This window comes from Erinaceus europaeus, chromosome 4 (genome assembly GCF_950295315.1).
Source record: "Erinaceus europaeus chromosome 4, mEriEur2.1, whole genome shotgun sequence".
In the NCBI taxonomy this organism is placed as follows: Eukaryota; Metazoa; Chordata; class Mammalia; order Eulipotyphla; family Erinaceidae; genus Erinaceus; species Erinaceus europaeus.
In genome coordinates, this window is record NC_080165.1 from 54,777,445 (window position 1) to 54,799,522 (window position 22,078).

General features: G+C 46.8%; 1 protein-coding gene across 10 annotated transcripts; it reads right to left on the minus strand.

The window, feature by feature from the left end:
* Positions 1 to 133: 133 nt before the first annotated feature.
* BAG6 (BAG cochaperone 6) lies at positions 134 to 20,079 on the minus strand. 10 transcript variants are annotated; one of them, XM_016194318.2, is made up of 26 exons: positions 19,824 to 20,079; positions 19,044 to 19,164; positions 14,483 to 14,600; positions 14,184 to 14,380; positions 13,890 to 13,943; positions 13,654 to 13,728; positions 11,924 to 12,162; positions 11,267 to 11,396; positions 10,348 to 10,545; positions 9,757 to 10,009; positions 9,345 to 9,422; positions 9,126 to 9,233; positions 8,892 to 9,004; positions 8,697 to 8,784; positions 7,613 to 7,896; positions 3,226 to 3,517; positions 2,907 to 3,076; positions 2,615 to 2,668; positions 2,389 to 2,491; positions 2,175 to 2,299; positions 1,851 to 1,997; positions 1,697 to 1,756; positions 1,440 to 1,583; positions 1,251 to 1,358; positions 611 to 757; positions 134 to 324 (listed from the first exon to the last, which is right to left on the minus strand). In XM_016194318.2, exons 2-26 carry the CDS (start codon positions 19,149 to 19,151, stop codon positions 229 to 231), a joined length of 3,489 nt encoding a protein of 1,162 aa, XP_016049804.1. In that variant the 5' UTR covers positions 19,152 to 19,164; positions 19,824 to 20,079; the 3' UTR covers positions 134 to 228. The 10 variants fall into 10 exon arrangements, with proteins under 10 accessions (XP_016049804.1, XP_016049805.1, XP_060045438.1 ...); XM_016194319.2 differs by lacking the exon at positions 19,824 to 20,079 and adding an exon at positions 19,633 to 19,792; XM_060189455.1 differs by lacking the exon at positions 19,824 to 20,079 and adding an exon at positions 19,280 to 19,298 and having other exon boundaries at positions 8,697 to 8,781.
* Between the last annotated feature and the right edge of the window lie 1,999 nt (positions 20,080 to 22,078).

The window sequence follows — 22,078 nt, forward strand, 5'->3', positions numbered from 1 at the left end:
AAACAGTAAAACATGATACACAATCTGGTCACGTGGAATTGTCTAGTACTGCTAGGTTCCTATGAATTTTCTTAAAAGTTCATAAAACATCAAAGGGCTTAGATTACTTAAACACAATTTAAGGAACAAAAGAGCCAGGAAAATCTGACTTTTATTTCTTAAATACTGTGAAGGAAGAGGGGAGGTGAGGAATGGTCCCCTGGCAGGGGAGGATCATAGACAAAAGAGCTACGGGTCATCAGCAAAGGCTCGGTGAGCATTAGGGAAGCGCTGAGGGCTGTAGTTGGGGTCTTCCTGCAATCTCTTTTGAATATCCGCCCGAAGCTAAAAAGAAAGAACAAACAGGTCGGAGGTGCATTGGCCTAGGTTGTAGGATCCCAGCAAGCACACAAGGCCATCCCTCAGGACTTAACACTTCCCCACCAGCCACAGTCAACAGCCCAATATAGCAATATAAGCCTTCCCAGGTATTACTAAGGAAAAACAATTTTAAAATATCAAGTGATAGCCCCCAGACTGACCAGTTCATCTCTGAAGGGATCCAGAAAAGGGGCCCTAACCCAGTACCACCCACTAGGACCATCCCTATTCTGCTTCAAGGTGGGGGCACCTGCTGCCTGTAGCTCTCCTGAACCTCTGGTGCCTCCAGGTCCCGGCTCAGGCTCTCGGGGCTCGTCAGGGGCCGAGCTCCGGCTGCCTTAGCTGCCCGGCTCACGGCCTCTGAGAGAAGCAGCTGGGGGCCCTCACCCTGCATCGTCTGAGGGACAAGGGGGTTGGGAGGGAAAAAAGGATCAAAGTCAGATCCAATGCCACCACCAGTTCACCCTTTCCATGAAGTAAACCACTAAGTCTCCATGATAGTGGAGAGAAGGGAAATAATCCATGTGTGGTTTTGACAACAAATGCCTTCCTAACTGGCTCTGGCCAAGAACTGAATTTAATATGCTGAACTTGCTCTTCAAAATCAGAGGGGGCAGCCTGGCTCATGTCATCCAGGATTCAAAGATAGCCAGTTCACAAGAGGAACCCACCATAAGGAAAGTGGGTCCTAATCACAGGATAAGGAGGCTGAGGGACAGCAGGACTGGTAAATTATTATGGTGTGGTTGTGTGGAAATGCAAGTCCCAGAAAAGTTTCATCAATTAATTAAGGGGCTAAACTATACTATAATCTTGCAGTTCTGCATGGTTTAATCCTGAGCAATACAGGGGAATTTGGATAAACAGATCCTCAGGGAAGAAACACCAACCTTGCGTCTCTTGGCAGGCATACCACTGAGGTAGGCATCACTCAGAGGGGGCTGTGGTTTCACTTTTCGCTGGCTCTGAATGTCCTGCTGGATAATAGGGACCCATTCCTGGGGAGAAGAAAATTGCGAAGTAGTAATCCCCACAACTTTCAGCTGCCTTGGACCACTGAGTCACATCCTGACACTCACTGGAGGGACTGCAGCTGCCCAAGGTTCTGTCTCAGCTGAAGCTCCATCCTGTTCATCTCGGGAAACCCCCTCAGGAGCAGGAGGTGGACCACGGGACATGGCCTCTTCTGCTGTTGTTCCAGGGGCTGGGGAAGCATTCTCCCGCTGGGAATTGTAGACAAGATCCCAGTTTCAGAATTCTCAGCCTCCAGCCCTTCCACCCCAAGTCCAAGGAATCCCACTCCACATTCTCTGGTCCCTCAACCTCTGACTGGTACCTGAGGCTCAGGGGAAGTTCTCTCTGATCCCTGAATTTCCATTGGCTCTTCAGGAAGTGGCTATGAAATTGAGACAAGAGCAACACAAAGTCCTCTCAAATCTGTCCAGCTCCTTAAGCCCCGTGACAATCCCACAGCCAAACAGATCACTTACCTGAGGGGGATCACCAACCCTGCGGACATATCTGAGTATGGCGTCAGGACCTACAGGCATGTGCTCCAGTACCACTTGAAGCCTTAGTCCCATCATAGTGGTCAGCCAGCTCACCAAGGATGGATTCACCCCTCGAGACATGCGACGCTGAGGAACATAAAGCAGAGTTGGAATTAAAACCCTCATGCAAATTTTGAAAGGAATCAAAATATTCTTTTGCAATAGATACAGTCTGGCAAAGTAAAATGAAAACTGCAGGATAGCAAAGAGGATGAAACCTAGGGAAACGAAAGACTGGGGATATGAGGTTTAGGTGGTGCTTACAATTCGGCCACTGATGACAGAAGCAAGCTCCATTTGTTGTCCCCCCAAGCAGTGCAGATTCAATGCCAGGCATTCAAATAGGCCTTGGTTACACAACTCCAGCAAACGGGCCCCAAATCCACTATCTGTGGGTTAAGACATGAAGGAATACTAGTAAAGAGCCCTTATCAGTGAACATGCCCTACACCCCCTGGCCCCCCACACACTGGTCTACCTGTGCAGTGAAGCACGTGAGCAGCGATGCTGTTAAACTGCTCTTGGAGAAATTCCAGGTTTGTCCGGATAATGTCCACACCTGGCTGGACCTGCACCAAAGACTGAGACAAAACACAGAAAGACTCCAAAATCAGAAAGATAGAGAGACTGGGAATCAAAGAGGTAGTAGTTAGGAATAGCAGCTCTCCTGACCCAGAAAAGGGAAATGGAGAAAGGTTACTCACAAAACTCTCTCGGACATACTCTTCCAGGCCAGTGATCAATGTGTGGGTCGCCGTCTATAAGAAGAGTACAGCACAGGTTTAGATCCATGTCCCAGCTTTCAAGATAGTTCCCCTTCTACTCCCACAAGTCCTGGACTTGTAGCTTTAAGTGGGAGTCAAGGGTAAGGAGCTGAAGATGAGGAGAGCTCTGGGTCCCAATGTATTTATCTATTAGAAAGGAACAGACAGACCAGAAGGTGCCAGTTCAATGCTCTACCCATTGTCACCTCCCAAGCCATCAAGGCCATTTTACCCGGATGTTGCCAGGTGTGGGCTCCTGGCCACCTAGGTAGTGCTGGTGGAAGAAGGATTGCAGTTGGGGCTGGAGCCGCTGCAGTGGCTGGAAATGCCCATGGAGAAGCATCACCACATCCACCATGGAGAAGTTCTGGCACAGAAGAGAAAGCAAGGCCCCAAAGAATCCTGGGGACAAGGGCAAAAGTTAGCAGTGGTCTGTACTACTAGACCTATCTACCCATCACCAGTCTCATCCCACCTTGGGAACATCTTCAAATAAAGGTCATCATCTCCCTGCCACTTCCACACAGACACACACAAACCAATTTGCTCACCAAGGGCGCCATCAGCCCCAGGCTCAAAGATGTTGCTGGATCCACTGAGGCGTTGTATGAAAGCAGCAATACTTTCACTGCTGCCAGCTCGAGCCCCCAGGGAGCCTAGCAAGGAACTCAGCACACCCTGCACCACCGAGGTATAAAACTCCAGAGGCAGGCTTTCAGGACCCAGGCCTCCAGGACTCCCTGTGCCACTGGAAGGGGACCCTGGTGCAGGAGTGGTCTGTTGCTCCGGTGCAGGAGGTGGAGGTGGGGGTGGTGGTGGGGGAGGAGGGGTCGTCTGTGTTGCCTGACAGAGAAGGAATAAAAACAAGCAATGACATTTCCTCTTGAAGCTCCTCTGCCCAGGACCTGCTCTAGGTACTCCATTCCTCAGGACAAATAACCCAGAAGTCAGCAGTGAGTTGCCTGCAGCATTTGTCCATCCACAGTCACAAATGAGTTTACCCTTCAATCACAAACTTTTTCTTTGATTAACAGGAGAGTTTACCCTTCAATCACAAACTTTTTCTTTGATTAACAGGAAAGTCAGTAATAGTGAAACAAGTAGAAAATGTACAAAGACTATATGATACCTGTGCACACCTAAGTAAATATAAGGCTTGCAAATACAGCATATATGGTGGTTTTAGTAAGATGAAATAATGGGACCAGGATGTGGCATGGTGAGTAGGGTACTAGACTTCGACCCAGTTCAATCCCTGGCATCTCATACGCCAGAGTGATGCTTCGTGTTCTTTCACACCTTTGCTTCCCTCTCTGTGTTAATGAAAAAAAAGAATTTTAAATAGGGGTTGAAATGAAAATAGCATTTCTGTTGTCCGGGAGGTGGAGCATCGATCGGACTCTCAAGCATGAGGTCCTGAGGTCCTAAGTTCAATCCCCCGCAGCACATGTACCAGAGTGATGTCTGGTCCTTTCTCTCTCCTCCAATCTTTCTCAATAATAAATAAAATCTTTAAAAAAAAATAGCATTTCTTAAAGTGGAATTATGTCAAGAATAACTCAAAAGTAGAGTGAGGATAAGCCACTACCTTTCACCCTCTTAGTGGGTTATGCAAGAAAGCGGTGAAATGGGTCAGCGAAATAGTTCACTTGGATAGTGCACCTGCTTTGCCATGTGCAAGACCCAGATTCCAGCCTAGTCCCCACCATACTGGAGGAAGTTTCAATGCTGTGGTAACATGCCTCTATCTGAAAAAGTCGGCCCAGTGTCAATCTTTGTATCAACAACAAAATACAAGGGAGAGTAAGTGGTTAGCATGCATATGGACCTGGATTCAAGCCCTCCAGCCCCCCTTTCAGGGGGAAGCTTCATGAACAGTGCAACAATACTAAAGGTGCTTCTCCTTTTCTCTGTCTCTACCTCTATTTCTTATCCTCTATCAAAAAGAAAAAGGAAGAAAGTGGACAAGGTCGTAGCACACCAAGTATAGCACACACATTACAGTGTGCAAGGAACCAGGCTCAAGCCCTCACTCACCACCACAGGGGGAAAGCTTCATGAGCAGAGTGTTTGTCTCTACCTCTACCTTCCTTCTCAATTTGTCTCTATCCAATAAACAAAATATTTAAAAAGGCAAAGAAAGAATGGTTGCAAGTAGCTTAATAGTTATGCTAAGTTACTCTAATTCTTGAGGCTACAAAGTCCCAGGTTCAGTCCCCTGTACCAGAGCAGTGCTCTGGTTTAAAAGGTAATAAATTCGGGAGTTGGGCCATAGCACAGCGGGTTAAACGCACGTGGCACAAAGCACAAGGACCAGCGTAAGGATCCCGGTTTGAGCCCCCAGCTCTTCACCCACAGGAGAATTGCTTCACAGGTGGTGAAGCAGGTCTGCAGGTGTCTATCTTTCTATCCCCGTCTTCCCCTCCTACCTCCATTTCTCTCTGTCCCATCCAACAACATCATCAACAAAACAATAGTAACTACATCAACAATAAGAAAAAAGGGAAAGTAAGTATTAAAAAAAAAGATAATAAATTCTTTAAAAAAAAAAAAATGTTGCCAGAACAGTAGGATTAAGAAGACCACCAAATCCCAACAAATAACCATGGGGGGGGGGCGGGGGGGGAGGAAGAAAAGAAAGCAATGAGGGCACACCTGCTTAAGTGCTCACATTACAGTGCGCAACGACCCAGGTTCAAGCCCCTGGTCCCCACCTGCACGGGGAAAGCTTCACAAGTGGTGAAGCAGGACTGCAAGTGTCTCTGTCTCTTTCTCTTTTTATCCACACCCTCTCCCCTCTCAATTTCTGTTTCTAATAAAATATTTAGGGGAGGAAAACACTATAAAAGAGAGAGCAGTGACACTAAATTTTTAGTACTGATTTTTTAATTTTTATTTATTTATTCATTTTGTTGCCCTTGTTTTATTGTTGTAGTTATTATTGCTCTTGTTATTGATGTTGTCGTCGTTGGACAGGACAGAGAGAAATGGAGAGAGGAGGGGAAGACAGAGAGGGGGAGAGAAAGATAAGACACCTGCAGACCTGCTTCACCACCTGTGAAGCGACTCCCCTGCAGGTAGGGAGCCAGGGGTTTGAACTGGGATCCTTACGTGCCGGTCCATTAACGCTTTGCGCCACGTGCGCTTAACCCGCTGTGCTACCGTCCCACTCCCAGTAATGATTTTTAAAATTTTTATTATTTATTTTCCCTTTTGTTGTCCGTGTTTTATTGTTGTAGTTATTATTGTTGTTGTTGATGTCATCATTGTTGGATAGGACAGACAGAAATAGAGAGAGATGTGAGATCTGGCTGGGCTCTTTCTGTGGACTAGGAGACAGACAGAGTTTTCAGGTTCAAAACCTGTACTTCCCAGAAGATGGTCATTTGCTACGGTTAAAAAAAAAAAAAAAAGAAATAGAGAGAGATGAGGAAGACAGGGGGAGAGAAAGACACATGCAGACCTGCTTCACTGCCTGTGAAGTGATTCCCCTGCAGGTGGGGAGCCAGGGTTCAAACTGGGATCCTTACACCAAGTCCTTGTGCTTTGTGCCACATGTGTTTAACCCACTGAGCTACCACCCGACCCCCGTTAACAATGATTTTTAAAAGACTTGAGAAAGGGGAGTCGGGCTGTAGCGCAGCGGGTTAAGCGCAGGTGGCGCAAAGCACAAGGACCAGCATAAGGATCCTGGTTCGAACCCCAGCTCCCCACCCGCAGGGGAGTCGCTTCCCAGGCGGTGAAGCAGGTCTGCAGGTGTCTATCTTTCTCTCCTCCTCTCTGTCTTCCCCTCCTCTCTCCATTTCTCTCTGTCCTATCCAACAATGACTACAACAATAAAACAACAAGGGCAACAAAAGGGAATAAATAAATAAAATATTTTAAAAAAAAGACGAGAAAGAAAAAAGAAAAAGAGGTCTGGGGGATGGTGCAGTGGATAAAGCATTGGACTCTCAAGCATGAGATCCTGAGTTCAATCCCTGGCAGCCCATGTACCAGAGTGATATCTGATTCTCCCTCTCTCTCATTAATAAATAAAACTGAAAGAAAGAAAGAAAGAAAGAAAGAAAGAAAGAAAGAAAGAAAGAAAGAAAGAGAAAACAGTGCATCATTCTGGCATATGAGATGCCAGGAACTAACTTAGGTCCTCATGCAAACAAGTCTAAAACTCTAACCACTGCAACAACTCTTAGGTCACAGTGATGCTCACATCTATGCTTACTGTTTATTTCTTTTTTCACTTTTCTAATTTTTTTTTTTTACATTTATGTGAAAAGACAGAGAAATTGAGAAGGGAGAGATAGAGGGAGAGACAGAGAGACACCTGCTTCACCATTTTTCCCTTAAAAGTGGGGACCAGGGAGTTGAACCCAGGACTCTGCACACTGGAATGTGCGTGTTTAATAAGGCGTGCCACTGCTTGGCCCCATGCTTGTAGTTTCTAAGCATCATTTTCCTCATTTTCAAAAAGAGAGAGAAAAATCACAGTGAATTCCCAGGGTTTGTTTCCACTGTAGCTCAGTACTTTTTTTTTTTTGCCTCCAGGGTTATTGCTGGTGCTCAGTGCCTGCACTACAAATCCACTGCTCCTGGAGGCCATTTTTTCCCCATTTTTGTTGCCCTTGTTGTTATTGCTATCATTGTTGTTGGACATGACAGAGAGAAATGGAGAGAGATGGGGAAGACAGAGAAGGAGAGAGAAAGACAGACATCTACAGACCTACTTCACCGCTTGTGAAGCCAATCCCCTACAGGTGGGGAGCCGCGGGCTCGAACCGGGATGCTTACAACGGTCTCTGCGATTTGCACCCTATGTGCTTAACCCGCTGCGCTACCGCTCGACCCCCACTCAGCACTCTTATAATGGCAAAAGATACTTAATCCTGGCAGGGATATGGGGGTTGGGTGGGGGGATGAATAAACAAGCCAGCCACTTACCTGCAAGAAGTCAGTCATGCCCTGGAGAAATGCAGGGACACCAGGCATAGCAACAGTGATGGTGGGAGAAGCCATGCCAGGCCCTCCGGTCCCTGGTCCTGCAGGCCCAAGCAGGTTCCCTAGGAGCTGAGAGAACTGAAGATCGGTGGCAGGAGGTTGGGGAGGTGGAGGCTGGGCCGGTCCCCCAGGGGCAGGACCAGCTGTGGTAGCTGTATTGGTGGTGCCAGCACTGGCTGAAGCAGTTGCAGGGGCTGGAGGTGGAGTCATTCCTGGGGTGCCCTGAGCTGTAAGGACCAAAAGAAGACAGTTGAAATCTGAATAAAAACAATAGTGGTCTGGAAGGTGGCACAGTGGGTAGTGTACTGGATTCTCAACTATGAGGTCCCAAGTTCAATCCCCTGCAGCACATGTACCAGAGTGATGTCTCGTTCTTTCTCTCTCTTCCTACCTTTCTCATGAATAAATAAGTTCTTTAAAAAAAAAACAAAAACTGGCCTGGGAAGTGGCGCAGTGATAAAGCATGAGGTTCTGAGTTCGATCCCCGGCAGCACATGTGTCAGAGTAATGTTTGGTTCCTTCTCTCTCCTCCCATCTTTCTTATTAATAAATAAATAAACAAAATCTTAAAAAAAAAAAAGAAAGAAAGAAAGAAAAAGAAAACTGGGCAGAGGGTAGATAGCATAATGGTTATGCAAAGAGACTGTCATGCCTGAGGCTCCAAAGTCCCAGGTTCAATGCCCCACACCACCATAAGCCAGAGCTGAACAGTGTTCTGGTAAAAAAAAAAAAAAGAAAAAAGAAAGAAAAAAGAAAACTATTGGCGCAAAGCATAAGGACAGGACCGGCAAAAGGATCCCAGTTCTAGCCCCCAACTCCCCACCTGCAGGAGAGTTGCTTCACAGGCGGTGAAGCAGGTCTGCAGGTGTCTATCTTTCTCTCCCTGTCTTCCCCTCCACTCTCCATTTCTCTCTGTCCTATCTAACAACGACAACATCAATAATAATAACTACAATAACAATAAAAAACAAGGGCAACAAAACAGAAAATAAATAAATATAATAAAAAATTAAAAAGAAGGACTCACCTACAAGAACAGGTTGCATAAGAAGCTGCCCCACAAGACCGCTCACCATCTGGGCCAAAGAGGCATTGGTACCCAGTCCAGCTCCCTGCTAAGGGGCAAGAAGGAAAGGTTTCTAGCTCTGTTCTTTCAATGTCTCAACATAGAATTTTCTCCCCAGATTCTTCTCCCACTTTAATTCCCTTACCCTTAACTCACCAGAGATCCTGAGACTGGGGGACCCCCAGGATGGGATGGTCGAGCCTGTGGAGGGGTAGGTCGTGCAATCACTACGCGAGTTGGAGCTGTTGGAAAACCTGGCATCTGCTGTCCTGTGGGTGGCAGAGAAGAGACACACAGAGGGCTGGGAAATGGGCCCTTGCCTGCCAGTTGATAGTACCCGCCACCATGGACCATGACCCGCCTCCCAGGCCTCCCCTTCCAGGTCATTACCTGCGGCCGCGGAGGCAACAGCTGCCACCATGGCCTGATGAGTGATCTGGTGGGCGACGGCGTGCATGAACTCAGGGGGCAGGGAGGGCAGCTGGATGAGGGTGGAGCCTGGGGGGCGGGTCTGATGTAACCTTGAACCTGGACCCCCTTCAACCCACCCACTTGGCCCTACCCCTTCTCTACCAAGAGCTCAGCCTGCTCTGATGCCCTTACTCTTACCCAGGGTCTGGCCATGACCAGGGGGTCCCAGGGGGCCAGTGGGAGCACTCGGAACTCCACCAGGCTGTGTGCCAGAATCTGGGCAGGGAGACAGAGAAAGTGGCCCTGAGATAGGCAAAGCCAAGACCTAACTGTATCCCTCTGAGACCTATGTCCTTCAGATTCTCCTCCCCCACCACAAAGCATGCGTCTTTCTTGCCATTCAGACAGGGAGGAAGTGCACTTTCGCCACACGAACAAAGCTCCAAGGACAAAGCAGTCCCTCCCCACACAAGCCAACTAAAGCTTCTGCTGTTTTTTCCTCTGCTGCCACTGTCAGCCATTGTTTTCCTTCCCCACCCCTGCTCCCACACACCTTGGCACTAACCACACCTGCACTGCTCTTTTCTGTCAGTGAGCAATCCTAACTCACCTTGAATATTCATGTGCATCATGACCACAGGTTCCACACTCTGGTGGGAAATTCGGATGACCCTTGGGTGGCTGGCAGTTGGGGGTGGGGCTGGACCAGGTGGGGGGACCCCCTCAGTTGAGGACTCAACAGTAGTGGAAGAAGGAGCCAGTGATGAGGCTTGCCCAGGACCTGGGGGAGGTGCCTCTGCAGTGGAAGTTGGGGGGGCCCGGGTTCCATTCCCTGTCATGGTCACAGTGGTCCCCACATTTATCTGGAAAAAAACAGATAAGGTAAAAGTGAGAAAAACACAAGAATCCAACCCAGAGTACCACTTAGTATATTCCTTTTTAAAAAAATTCTCTCATTAATGACAGAATAAGCGGATCACTCCAGCATCTGTGCTGTCAGGGATAACACTCAAGACCCAACATTTCCAAGTCCTGTGCTCCACCACCACCTTACCACCTCCCCAGCTGCTTGATACATTTTCCAAAGCCTCCCCACAACCTTTACCACTATTTCCCCAAAGTCTTCCCCATTCTATCCTCCTTCAAACCAGATAACTACTTGGGATTATTCCACAAACAGCCCCTGATCCTCCCTACCCACCTGGATGGGAATGGCTGCCTGCTGGAGCACCATGGGGGTGGTGTAGTGAGACATGGGTCGGACCACATGTAAATGTCGTGGGGGAGCACAAGCCAGATTGCAGCGCAGGTCAGACAGTGCAACAAAGGTATTGCCCAGCAGTCGAAGGCTCTCCCCAACCAAGCTGATCAAGCGCTGGTCCTCTTCGCGGCTTTCTTGCTATACCCAAGACCAAATGAAGAAAGGTAAAAAAAAAAAAATGGCCAGAGCAGTCCCAAAAAGTAATACCTTTTGAGAAATACCTCTTACTATAAACATTCAGCAATATCCTGAGGTTAGACCTAATCTTTAAAAATAGATTCTACTGGGCAGAGGGCGGAGAGTAGATAGCATAATGGTTATGCAAACAGACTCTCATGCCTGAGGCTCCAAAGTCCCTGGTTCAATCCCCTACACCACTGTAACACCATAAGCCAGAGTTGAACAGTGCTCTGGTTAAAAAAAAAAAAAAAAAAAGGTTCTACCATATATAGGTTTTTGTTTTTTACCACAGCACGGCTCAACTGTGGCTTAGGGTGCTGTAAGAGATAGAACCTGGGACTTTGGACCCTCAGGCATGAGAGTCTCTTTGCATAACCATTATGCTATCCTCTACTCTGCAGTTTCCTGTTCAAAGCAGACCCTACAGTGAACCAGTAGGTCAACTCCTAATGAATTATTTCACTTTCTAAACAACTCACTTAATGGACTTAAAAGTGCAATGTCAGTAGAGAACACAAAGATTTATCACTTTCCCTATAAGGGAGAAAAAGGTCATTAAGAAGTCCAGGAAAAAAAAAAATGACTATGCTATAGATAACATCTGAAGGGCTTGGGGGGGGGGGGTGCAAGGGTCATATGTATTTTAGCCTATGTGGGAGGTGGGGGTGAGGGCGCTCACATTGTTGTTGTAGTCAGTGGTAGCAGCAGCACCCAAAACTTCATAGTAGCGCTGTAGGAAGGGCTGGAGGCGATTCTCAAGTCGTTGTAGTTCCTGAAGCACCTCTACATACTCTGCAGGGGAAGGATGGCTGTGGACAAGCCCAAGAGGTAGTGAATTAAGGTTTTCCTCAGATTTCCTACATCCTAGCAAGAAAGTACCAAGTTTGCTTTATCTCTCTCCTAGCCTCTCAGATGTTTTATATATATATTATACCCTCCCTACCACACAATCCTATAATTCTGTACCTAAGGGGGGGGGGTACTTAGAGAAAAGCTTCAGGGTGGTCTGGGAAGTGGTGCAGTAGAGACACTGTACTCTCAGGCACAAGGTCCCGAGTTCGGTACCTGGAAGCACATGTACCAGAGTGATGTCTGATTCTTTCTCTTCTCCTCCTGTCTTTCTTATTAATAAGTAAAATCTTAAAAAAAAAAAAAAAAAAACCTTCAGGAAGCACTAAATTTCCCTACCCCAGGCTCAGTTGATGACTAACCTCATTTCTCTTAATTCAGAGCCAGTAAGACCTCAAAACAATTCCTCTCCCACCATCTTTCCTGGTTCCCATACTCCATTGAGGATTCACAATCACTCTCCCTGAAGGTTCCCTTCATCTCTCACTTGGGTGCATTTGTCTCTGGGGCAGTTGTTGGGCCTGCTGGCGCTGGACCAGGAGGAGTGAACTCGGGGTTCTGAGCTGGAGCACGTTCCTCCACATCTTCTGCCTCCATAGGCTCCCGGGGAGGCACTTCACTTTCGACTGGTTCTGATGTTTGAGAGCTCAGGGCTACTGGCTCTGGGGCCACAGTTGGGGTTTGTGCAGATGGTTGACCATGTTGTACTTGGGTCCCCCCTCGACACTAAAAGTGGAAAGAAAGACAGGATACCAAAGGCAACATGAGACTGCTGCAAAGCATTACTCAGATCAAAGGAGGAAGACCAAGTGAAAATTGAGCAGAGAAAATGTGCTAACTAGGCTCCCTCAAAGGCATGGTTCTACAATCATATCTTTGACTTCCTAGCAACCAATATTAAGAAAATGTAAATTAGATTTGTAATAAATATCTATAATACTTCTAAGTAAACTGATAAAAAGGAGATTATGGTGGTCTGGGAGGTGGCGCAGTAGGTAAAGCTTTGAACTCTTAAGCATGAGGTCCCGAGTTCAATCCCCAGCAGCACATGTACCAGAGTGATGTCTGGTTCTCTCTCTCCTATCATCTCATGAATAAATAAATAAAATCTTAAAAAAAAAAAAGGAGATTGTGGTTTCCTAACCTCCATAAGAAACATTCATAGGGGGGTCGGGCGGTGGCGCAAAGCGTAGGGAATGGCTTAAGGATCCCAGTTGGAGCCCCAGGCTCCCCACCTGAGAGGAGTCACTTCACAGGCGGTGAAGCAGGTCTGCAGGTGTCTATCATTCTCTCCCCCTCTCTGTCTTCTCCTCCTCTCTCCATTTCTCTCTGTCCTATCCAACAACGAACAATATCGACAATGGCAATAATAATAACCACAACGAGGCTACAACAACAAGGGCAACAAAAAGGGGGAAAAAAATGGCCTCCAGGAGCAGTGGATTCATGGTGCAGGCACCGAGCCCAGCAATAACCCTGGAGAGGAAAAAAAAAAAAAAAGAAACACTCATAAGCTGCAGCTGCACAACAATGAGTAAAATTAGGACATAACAGAATCAAATATGATGATTAAAGAGTTTAAAAGTAGAATATTCATCTTTTTAAAAAATGTCATTTGGGGGTCGGGCGGTGGCGCAGTGGGTTAAGCGCACGTGGCGCAAAGCGCAGGGACCGGTGTAAGGATCCCGGTTCGAGCCCCCGGCTCCCCACCTGCAGGGGAGTCACTTCACAGGCGGTGAAGCAGGTCTGCAGGTGTCTTTCTCTCCCCCTCTCTTTCTGTCTTCCCCTCCTTTCTCCATTTCTCTCTGTCCTATCCAACAACAAAGCAACGTCAACGATGGCAATAATAACCGCAACGAGGCTGCAACAACTAGGGCAACAAAAAGGGGGAAAAATGGCCTCCAGGAGCAGTGGATTCATGGTGCAGGCACCGAGCCAAGCAATAACCCCGGAGGAAAAAAAAAAAGTCATTTAAGAGTTATCTGATTAGTCTGAAACAAACTTCCCAGATATTAGGAACTAGGTGAACTAACAGGACAAGATGGCCTTACAAAGTTACTTTTTCTGTTCAAAAGAACAAAGACTGCAAAGAGACCAACCAGATTAGGAGAGCAGAATGCAGTGGATGTGGCCAGTCATGTCCTCACTCCCACGACTAAGGGAAGACAAGTACAAAGAGAGACAAACAGAAATATCCCAGCCACCCTGCCCACTTACTTCCATCCGGGATAGTAAAGTCTGTATATCCCTGATCATGTGCTGAGCCATCACCAGCCTTACTCGGGGTTCACTCTACAATAAGAAGGGAAGAACAAAGTGGGTTTGAAAAGAAGTCACAAACTTCACCACCTACTAAAATCAGTTGTCACCTCTTCAGTCAGGTCCACCATCACCCACCTCACGGCCTCCTTCTCCCAGATCCCCTTCCCTGACCCTCCCAGGCCCTATGATACCTGAATTGGGGCCTGTTCCATGTTGATGTGAACATCCACAGCAGAGCCGTCACTCTGGGGAAAGGGTAAGGGAAGTTGTTCTGGGAGAAGCCAAATTCTACGACCCCCATGCATCTAACTCATTCTCTGCAACCCAAGTCCTTGTGTCCTCAAAGACTAAACTCATTGTCAGACTACAAAGCCTTCCAAACAAATTCTAAAGACTCAGAGATATGTCTAATGAGCTTCCCGCTACTACCACAACCAAAACAAAGCTTCCCCACAACCCTCCTGCCACATGGAACACAAGCTTACAGGAAGATTGAAGGTCCCAACCATGACATAGCTGTTGGCATTCCGGTCATGAACAGAGGCCCCAGGTCCCCGAGTACCAGATGGGGGTCCTCCACCATGGGTGGCTGAGGCAGACCCTGTCCCAGAAGATGCCCCAGAAGGGAGTTGAGTCTGAGGAGGAGCCCGTTCCACCAGATGGATAACCTTTCCCCCAACATCTGCAGGGGGGAAAAAAGATAAACACCAATACAACGTATCAAGTATATCTGCACACTCAGGACTGTACCCACACCTCAGAACTGCTTCCCATGCACCCTTACTGTATTCCTGGAGCTTCTTATCATCCTGCAAAACTCGTCCCTGATAGATGAGTCTTTGTTTCTCAGAGGGGATGCTGACAGAAGCAGCAATATGTTCCTTAAACTCCTTTACATTCATCTGCCAAGGAAAAAAGTTAAAAATGAGAATCACGGAAGCAAGAGAAAAGACAGAAGAGGGACTGTTGTCTTTTCTCAAATTCATAAGGACAAACATACCCCAACACAAAATCACTACTTATCTGCATAAAGACCTGAACTCAAACAATACCTATCAAAATGCAGACAATAAACACAAAAAAGCTGAAGTTACAGGCTTAGAAAAAATTTCATACATGGCTAAAAAACATAAAAGTCAATTGACATTCACATCTTTCTAGCCTCCACCTAGCTACCAAGGGAATGTGTCCTTAAAAAAAGTGACCCTTTCCCAAACACAAAATGATCCAACTTTGTAATCTCAAAAATAAAAGTAGTAGGGCGGGGGAGATAGCATAATGGTTATGCAAACAGACTCTCATGCCTGAGGCTCCTAAGTCCCAGGTTCAGTCCCCCGCACCACCACAAGCCAGAGCTGAGCAGTGCTCTGGTGTTTCTCTCTGTGTTTTTCTCTGCACCTCTCTCAAAAATAAAATATTTTTTAAAAAATATATAAAAGTAGTGAAAAAGATTAAAGAAACAGGGTGGGTGGGGGTAGATAACACAGTTGTTATACAAAGAGACTGTCATGCCTGAGGCTCCGAAATTCCAGGTTCAATCCCCCATACCACCATAAACCAGAGCTGAGCAGTGCTTTGGTGTTTCTGTGTCTTTCTTTCTCTGCATCTCTCTCAAAAATAAATAAAATACTTTAAAAAAAAAAAAAAGAAAGAAAGAAAAAAAGGGGGTAAGAACATTAAGACCCAACTGAAAGAGAAAACAGCAACAACCAAAATCATTTCTTTTTGGCCTCCAGGGCTACTGCTGGGGCTTGGTGCCTGCACTACAAATCCACTGCTCCTGGAGGCCATTTTTTCCATTTTGTTGTCCTTGTTGCTTGTTGTTGTTGTCATGTCGTTGTTGGATAGGACAGAGAGAAATGGAGAGAGGTGGGGAAGACAGAGAGGGGGCGAGATAGACACCTGCTTCACCACTTGTGAAGTGACTCCCCTGCAGGTGGGGAGTGCGTGGCTCCAACTAGGATCCTTATTCTGATCCTTGTGCTTTGCACCATGTGTGCTTAACCCACTATGCTAGTGCCCCGCCCCCCCCCAATAATATTTTTAACCCAAACTAGACAACTAATTCTTAGGAAAAGTGGTGGATTATCTTTGTATATCTAGTCACAAAAACCTATGGTTTTCTTAAATCCATATATCACTAGAAAGATAGCTCATTTGGATAGTACAACTGTTTTCTGCCATGCACAAATCCTAGGTCTGAACCTGGCCCCCATTGCACAGGAGGAAGATCTGGCGTTGTGGTGTCTATTCATCTTTCCATCTGAAAAGGTCAACTTGGAGCAGTGAAGTCCTAGTGACAATACCCCCCGCCCCAGTACCCCCCTCATGGGGGAAAAACTGAAGCTGGGTAGATGGCTCAACTAGTAGAGCATGGAACTTGCATGCCTGAGGCTCCTGATACAATATATAGTTCCCTAAAACCTCATGTATCAGAGTGATGCTCTGGCTTCTCTTGATCTCACTCTGTGTTTCACGGTTAACAGTCTCTCATATGTATAAAGATAAAATAAATCGGGAGTAGGGCAGTAGCGCAGCAGGTTAAGCAGAGGTGGCATAAAGCCCCCGGCTCCCCACCTGCAGGGGGGGTTGCTTCACAGGTGGTGAAGAAGGTCTTCAGGTGTCTTTCTCTCCCCCTCTCTGTCTTCCCCTCCTTTCTCCATCTCTCTGTCCTATCCAACAACGATCGACATCAGTAACAACAGTAGTAACTACAATAATAAAACAAGGGCAAGAAAAGAGAATAAATCTTTAAAGAGCAAGGGAAATACCATAATGGTTATGAAAAAAGATGCTTGAGGCACTAAAAGTCTCTCAATCCCCAGCACCACCACAAGCCAGAGCTGAGTACTGCTCTGGAGAAAACACACACACACAACAAAAATAATTAACTAGTAGTAAGTAAATAAAACCATATAATATCATATTTTGAAGACCAAGGAAGAAACTCCTCAGTTTTCAAAAAAAAAAAAAAAGTATTAGTGGGAGAGAGGTGGGAGAAAAAAACACACCATCACTCTTGCTTACAGGCAATGCTCAGGACCCCATGCTTTCGGTCTAACAGTTTATCCACTGAGTCACCTCTGGGTCACAATCCTTATAGTTTTTTCTCAAAGTATAACAGGAATAATGACATAAATGAGGGAGTCGGGTGGTAGTGCAGCAGGTTAAGTGCAGTGGGTTAAGTGCAGGTGGCACAAAGCCCAAGGACAGGTGTAAGGATCCCGGCTCCAGGCCCCGGGTCCCCACCTGCAGGGGAGTCACTTCACAAGTGGTGAAGCAAGTCTGCAGGTGTCTATCTTTTCCTCCCCCTGTCTTCCCCTTCTCCATTTCTCTCTGTCTTATCCAACAACAATGACATCACTAACAACAATTAACTACAACAATTTTAAAAAAATGACATAAATGAGTCTACAACATGAAGTTCAAAAGAGTTTAATTAAGTCACTATCAACAAAGATGAAATACCTTATCAAGTGGAAATGCACCCACATAATAACAAAAATGCTATATATCAATACTATGGGGTGGGGGTAGACAGAATAATTTTTTTTTAATACTTATTTATTAGATTGAAACAGCCAGAAATCAAGATGGATGGCTTTCCCCCTTGCAGGTGAGGACTGAGGGCCCAAACCATTGTAACATGAGCAATCCGGCCAGGTATGCCACCACCTGACCCCTAGATAGTATAATGGTTATGTTAACAGACTCTCATGCCTGAGGCTTCCAGGTCCCAAGTTCAATCCCCTGCACCATCATATGCCAGAGCTGAGCACTGCTCTGGTATAAACAAACAAAAACTATGTGTTTACACTGCTGTTTTTGTTTTGCCATGTGTGCAACCCAAGTTCAATCCCCAGTAACACCAGAGCAAAACAGTGCTCTGGTTAAAAACAACAACAATAAAAAACACTGTCTATGAGAAGATAGGGTAATTCAGTAGTTCCTAACATGCAAGTAGAATCAAATTCAAGGTGCTACCTACCTATGAGACCCAAACCAATCTAGATGTAAGAAAAGGCAAATAATGAGACAAAAAAAAAAAGCAAACAGGTGGGTGGGGAGAATACAGGTCCATGAAGGATGATAAATGACATAGTGGGGGTTGTATTGTTAAATGGGAAACTGGGGAATGTTATGCATGTACAAACTATTGTATTTACTGTTGAATGTAAAACAATTCCCCAATAAAGAAAGAAATTTAAAAAAAAAAAAAAACAGAAAACCTCAAGTTGTGTGTGTGTTTTTTGTTATTATCATTATTATTATTTTATGGTGGTGCTGGGGCCTGAATCTAAGGTCTTTGATGCCACCGGCATAAAAGTCTTTTTTCATAATCATTGTTATTTTCCCCAGCCCCTTCATAATTTTTGTATAGGGGAAAGGGAGATAATAATGCAGCACTGACGAGCTGGACTTACATCTGAGATGTCCCAGATTAAATCCCTCCTGGCACAATCAATAGCCAGGCCTAGGCAGTGATCTAGTTCAAGAAAACTAAGTAATAAGCAAAACAGACTGGGAAGTAGTACCATACTTGCAGTACTGAGGTGCTTAGTTTGCTTCCCAGTAGTGCATATGTGAAAGTGAAGCTCTGGTTCTCTCTCATTAATAATTATGTTTTTTTAAGTTTTTTTTGTGTAGGTAAACATCTTTTTTTTTTTGGCTCTAGTTTTTAATCTTCCTTTCAGCAATGAGATGGTGAAATACAGATGAAGGAAAAGCACAGAGCTCTTGCAAGACTCAGCACAATCAAAATATAAGTTTTAATTAATTTTCATAAGGCTGACCCAAAACCTCTCCAAATCCATCATCTTGCTGCCCAATTTTATTTCAAATCAGACACATTTGTAATTCCAATCATCATTCTATTAGAACTCTATCTGCATTATGGGCTCTGACTTCTAGTGTTTAAAAGCACAACATACAGCACCCACTAGAAATACACTTCAGAGGTTTAGAAGTTATAAATATAAAATTGCCTTTTGCAATAAAAACACAGCTTAGATAAACCTAGTCATTTTTTTTTAATTCTAACACATTTGAATTTGGAGTCTGTGTGTTGTTTCCCTTCCCAAACACAGGAGTCATTTCTGTCCCTACTAGCTGGTCATAATGGCATACAGATTCCTCCTCCTTCCTATTTCCCTGAGTTTTTCTGCGGTAAAGAAAAGCAGTACAAAGTCGACCTCACTTAACAGGAATCATACCATCTTACCTAACAAGAAACCTCATTAAATGTTCTATCCTGAATATGAACAAGTCAATAAAAGAACAGAGGAGCAGAAAACCAAGCTTCTCTGGCTACGAGAGGAAAAGTTAATAAAGTATTGGGTTCTCACCTGGGCCCCCACAATAAATGTCCGAGTTTGTGAGTCCAGGGTCTTCACCAACACTTCCAGGCTGTCAGGCTCCTCCATAGCGGTACTGCTACTATCACTGGGCTCCATGGCCGACAGCGCTCTAAAGAAGAAGGAGGGAGGCCGCTGTCGCCCAGATTTCATATACCCGGAAACCTCCGGGCTTGAGTCTCCGCCCCAATACCTAAAGAGTTTCTCCCACACACACACACACTCACGCCCGCCCCCATCCCCCTTTCCGATTCCGGGGCACAGAGAGAAACACAAAGGGCAAGGAGCTCGAAGGCACAGGGACTGGAGGACGGGGAGGTGGGAGGGGTTCCACCATGCCAATCACAGTAAGGGAGGAGGGCCAGTCGGGCTAGGAAACTGGGAAGGGAAGAAGCAGGAGACCACTAGCATCACCGGTCGCATAGAACGAGCGACCGGCCCCAGAAATCCGCAAACCCTGGAAAAACGCCAGAGTAAGGGTCGCGCCAGACTCTGCGGAGAGTGGTTTCGCGCACGCGCGCCACGCCACGCCCATCCAACCCTCCTAAGTCACGGCTGACCCGAGATGACGGTCACTCACTGAGGGTCAGACCCGCTAGCTGACTGCCCCACTTCCTCCTTTCCTCGTTGCTCCAGCACGGCGGCGCAACCAACACATCAAACACAGGCGCGCGCGCACGCGCGGACACACACACGAGCGAGCGCGCGCACACACAAACACACACACACTCCCCACCACTCAGCTGCTCCGCCCCGTCTTCCCCACGGTACCGTCACTTCCGGTCTCCCCCAACCTACCACCGATGGCCACTTCCGTTTCCCCGGTTGTATTTGGGGATTGCGAGGCGGTACTTCCGGATCCCCCCCAGGTCCCCAAGCTTTACTTTCGTGGGGAACGACGAGAAAGCTTGCAGCCCCAGTGATTTTCTGGGGGTGAAACAGGCCGGGGTCGGCCTAGATGGGAGGGAGCCGAGCACCCCGAACAGCCGCCACCGCCGTCGCCCGGGGGACCGTACTGCGCCTGCGTACTTCGCATTACGCATGCGTAGACACTTAAGCACCGCCCACGTCCGCTGGCATTTCTGAGTCCCCTGGAGCGCGCGCTTAAGCAATAGGACGTTGAGGTGGCCACTATAAATGCCTGAAAAGAATTTGCCAAATAGAATATAAAACTGCCTCGAGACAGATTCTGGTTAGTTGTATAAATCTTGGGAGTGTAGAGACTGGAGTGGTTCCTCGTTAACCTGTGTGAAAGTCTTGAAAAGCGGAGATTTTTCACGTGGCACTGTCCTGGCTGCCAAAATTTTTGTCTTCTCAGGACTGTCCGGGTTGCGCCATTCCTTCTGCGCCTCCGGAAGTCATCCTGCCCGCAGGCGGTTGGAGGCGGTCTCGAGCTGTTCTGTGTACGGTCGCGTCGTTGGGCTGCAGCTCGGTGTGGCTGGGTGGGCGCCCCGCAGTGTGGGCGCCATGTTCTCCGGCTGCAGTGTGAGACCCGGGCGGCATGCAGTGTTCTGAAGAAACTAAGAATTCACTACTTTCAGGGCTTTTGTCCAGAACAGGGCTTAGGGGCGGTGGGGGGTGGGAATTGCGGGCAAATTAAGCCAGATTTACCGAAGCTCAAGCTTCTGCCTCAAGGGAAATGATGGAGCCGCCGAGGCTCGTTGGGGTTAGTGCCTCTGCCCTCTGTCTGCTCTGGTCCCGCGCGGCCCTCCAGACGCCCCACACCTGTCTTCTCCAGGTTCTTTTGGTGCTCAGTCTTTCTGGCTTTTGTAGTATTTACCTCGGTCTCCCTTCTGTTAAAATAAAACATCGGTTTAGTGGACGCTTGATTTGTGCCAGTCTTAATCAGTTTTATGCCTTATATTTGATAGGACAGGGAGAAATTGAGAAGGGACAGTGGCGATAGGGAGAGATACTCTTAAAGCACTGCCGCACAGTTTCTGAAGCCTCCGCCTTGAGGTGGGGGCCTTGGGCCTGGTAACGGGAGCGCTCAACCAAGCGAGCCACCGCCTAGCCCCACACTTCAATTTTAAAAGCCGTTCAACATCTTGATTATTCTGTCTGCTTTATTATAAGTGATTTACCCAGGTGTGTAAAAGGCAAAACCTTGACCAACTCAGACCTATAGATTCCAGCCAATCACTTCTACTTGATTGCCCCAATAGTTGAATTTTTTTATTTTGGATAGACACAGCTAGGAATCCAGAAGGAAAGTGTTTATAGAGAAGGAGAGAGACAGACAGCTACAGCCCTGCTTTACCACTCGTGAAGCTTTCCCCATGTAAGTGGGGGCGAGGGCTTGAACCTGGGTCCTTGAGCCTTGTAACATGTGCACTCAACCAGGTGCGTCACCACTCGGCCCTGTATTTTTTAAAAGTTCTAGAGGTGGCGCAGTGGATAAAGCATTAGACTCTCAAGCATGAGGTCATGAGTTCAATCCTGGGCAGTACATGTACCAGAATGATGTCTGGCTCTTTCTCATAAATAATGTTCTTTTTTAAAGTTTGATATGCCAAAACATTGTTCTAGTCTGTGTCTTTCACAAAGTAGTAACAGTAATAACTTTTGTAGGGGTGTAGAAAACAGGGTAGAGGGCCGCGCGGTGCACCCTGTAGAGCACACATGTTACCATGGGCAAGGACCCAGGTTAAAGCCCCAGGCTTCCCCCTGCAGGAAGAAAGCTTTGCAAGTGTTGAAACAGGGCTGCAAGTGTCTCTGTCTCTCTGTCAGGGAGGTAGCGCAGTGGGTTAAGCACGCAGGTGGTGCAAAGCGCAAGGACCAGCGTAAGGATCCCAGTTAGAGCCCTGGCTCCCCACCTGCAGGGGAGTCCCTTCACAAGTGGTGAAGCAGGTCTGCAGGTGTCTTTCTCTTTCCCCTCTCTGTCTTGTCCTCCTCTCTCCATTTCTTTCTGTCCTATCCAACAATGACAACATCAATAACAATAATAACTACAATGATAAATAAGGGCAACAAAAAGGGAGTAGATTATTTTCAAAAAAATTAAAATAGACTACACGTCATTGTCA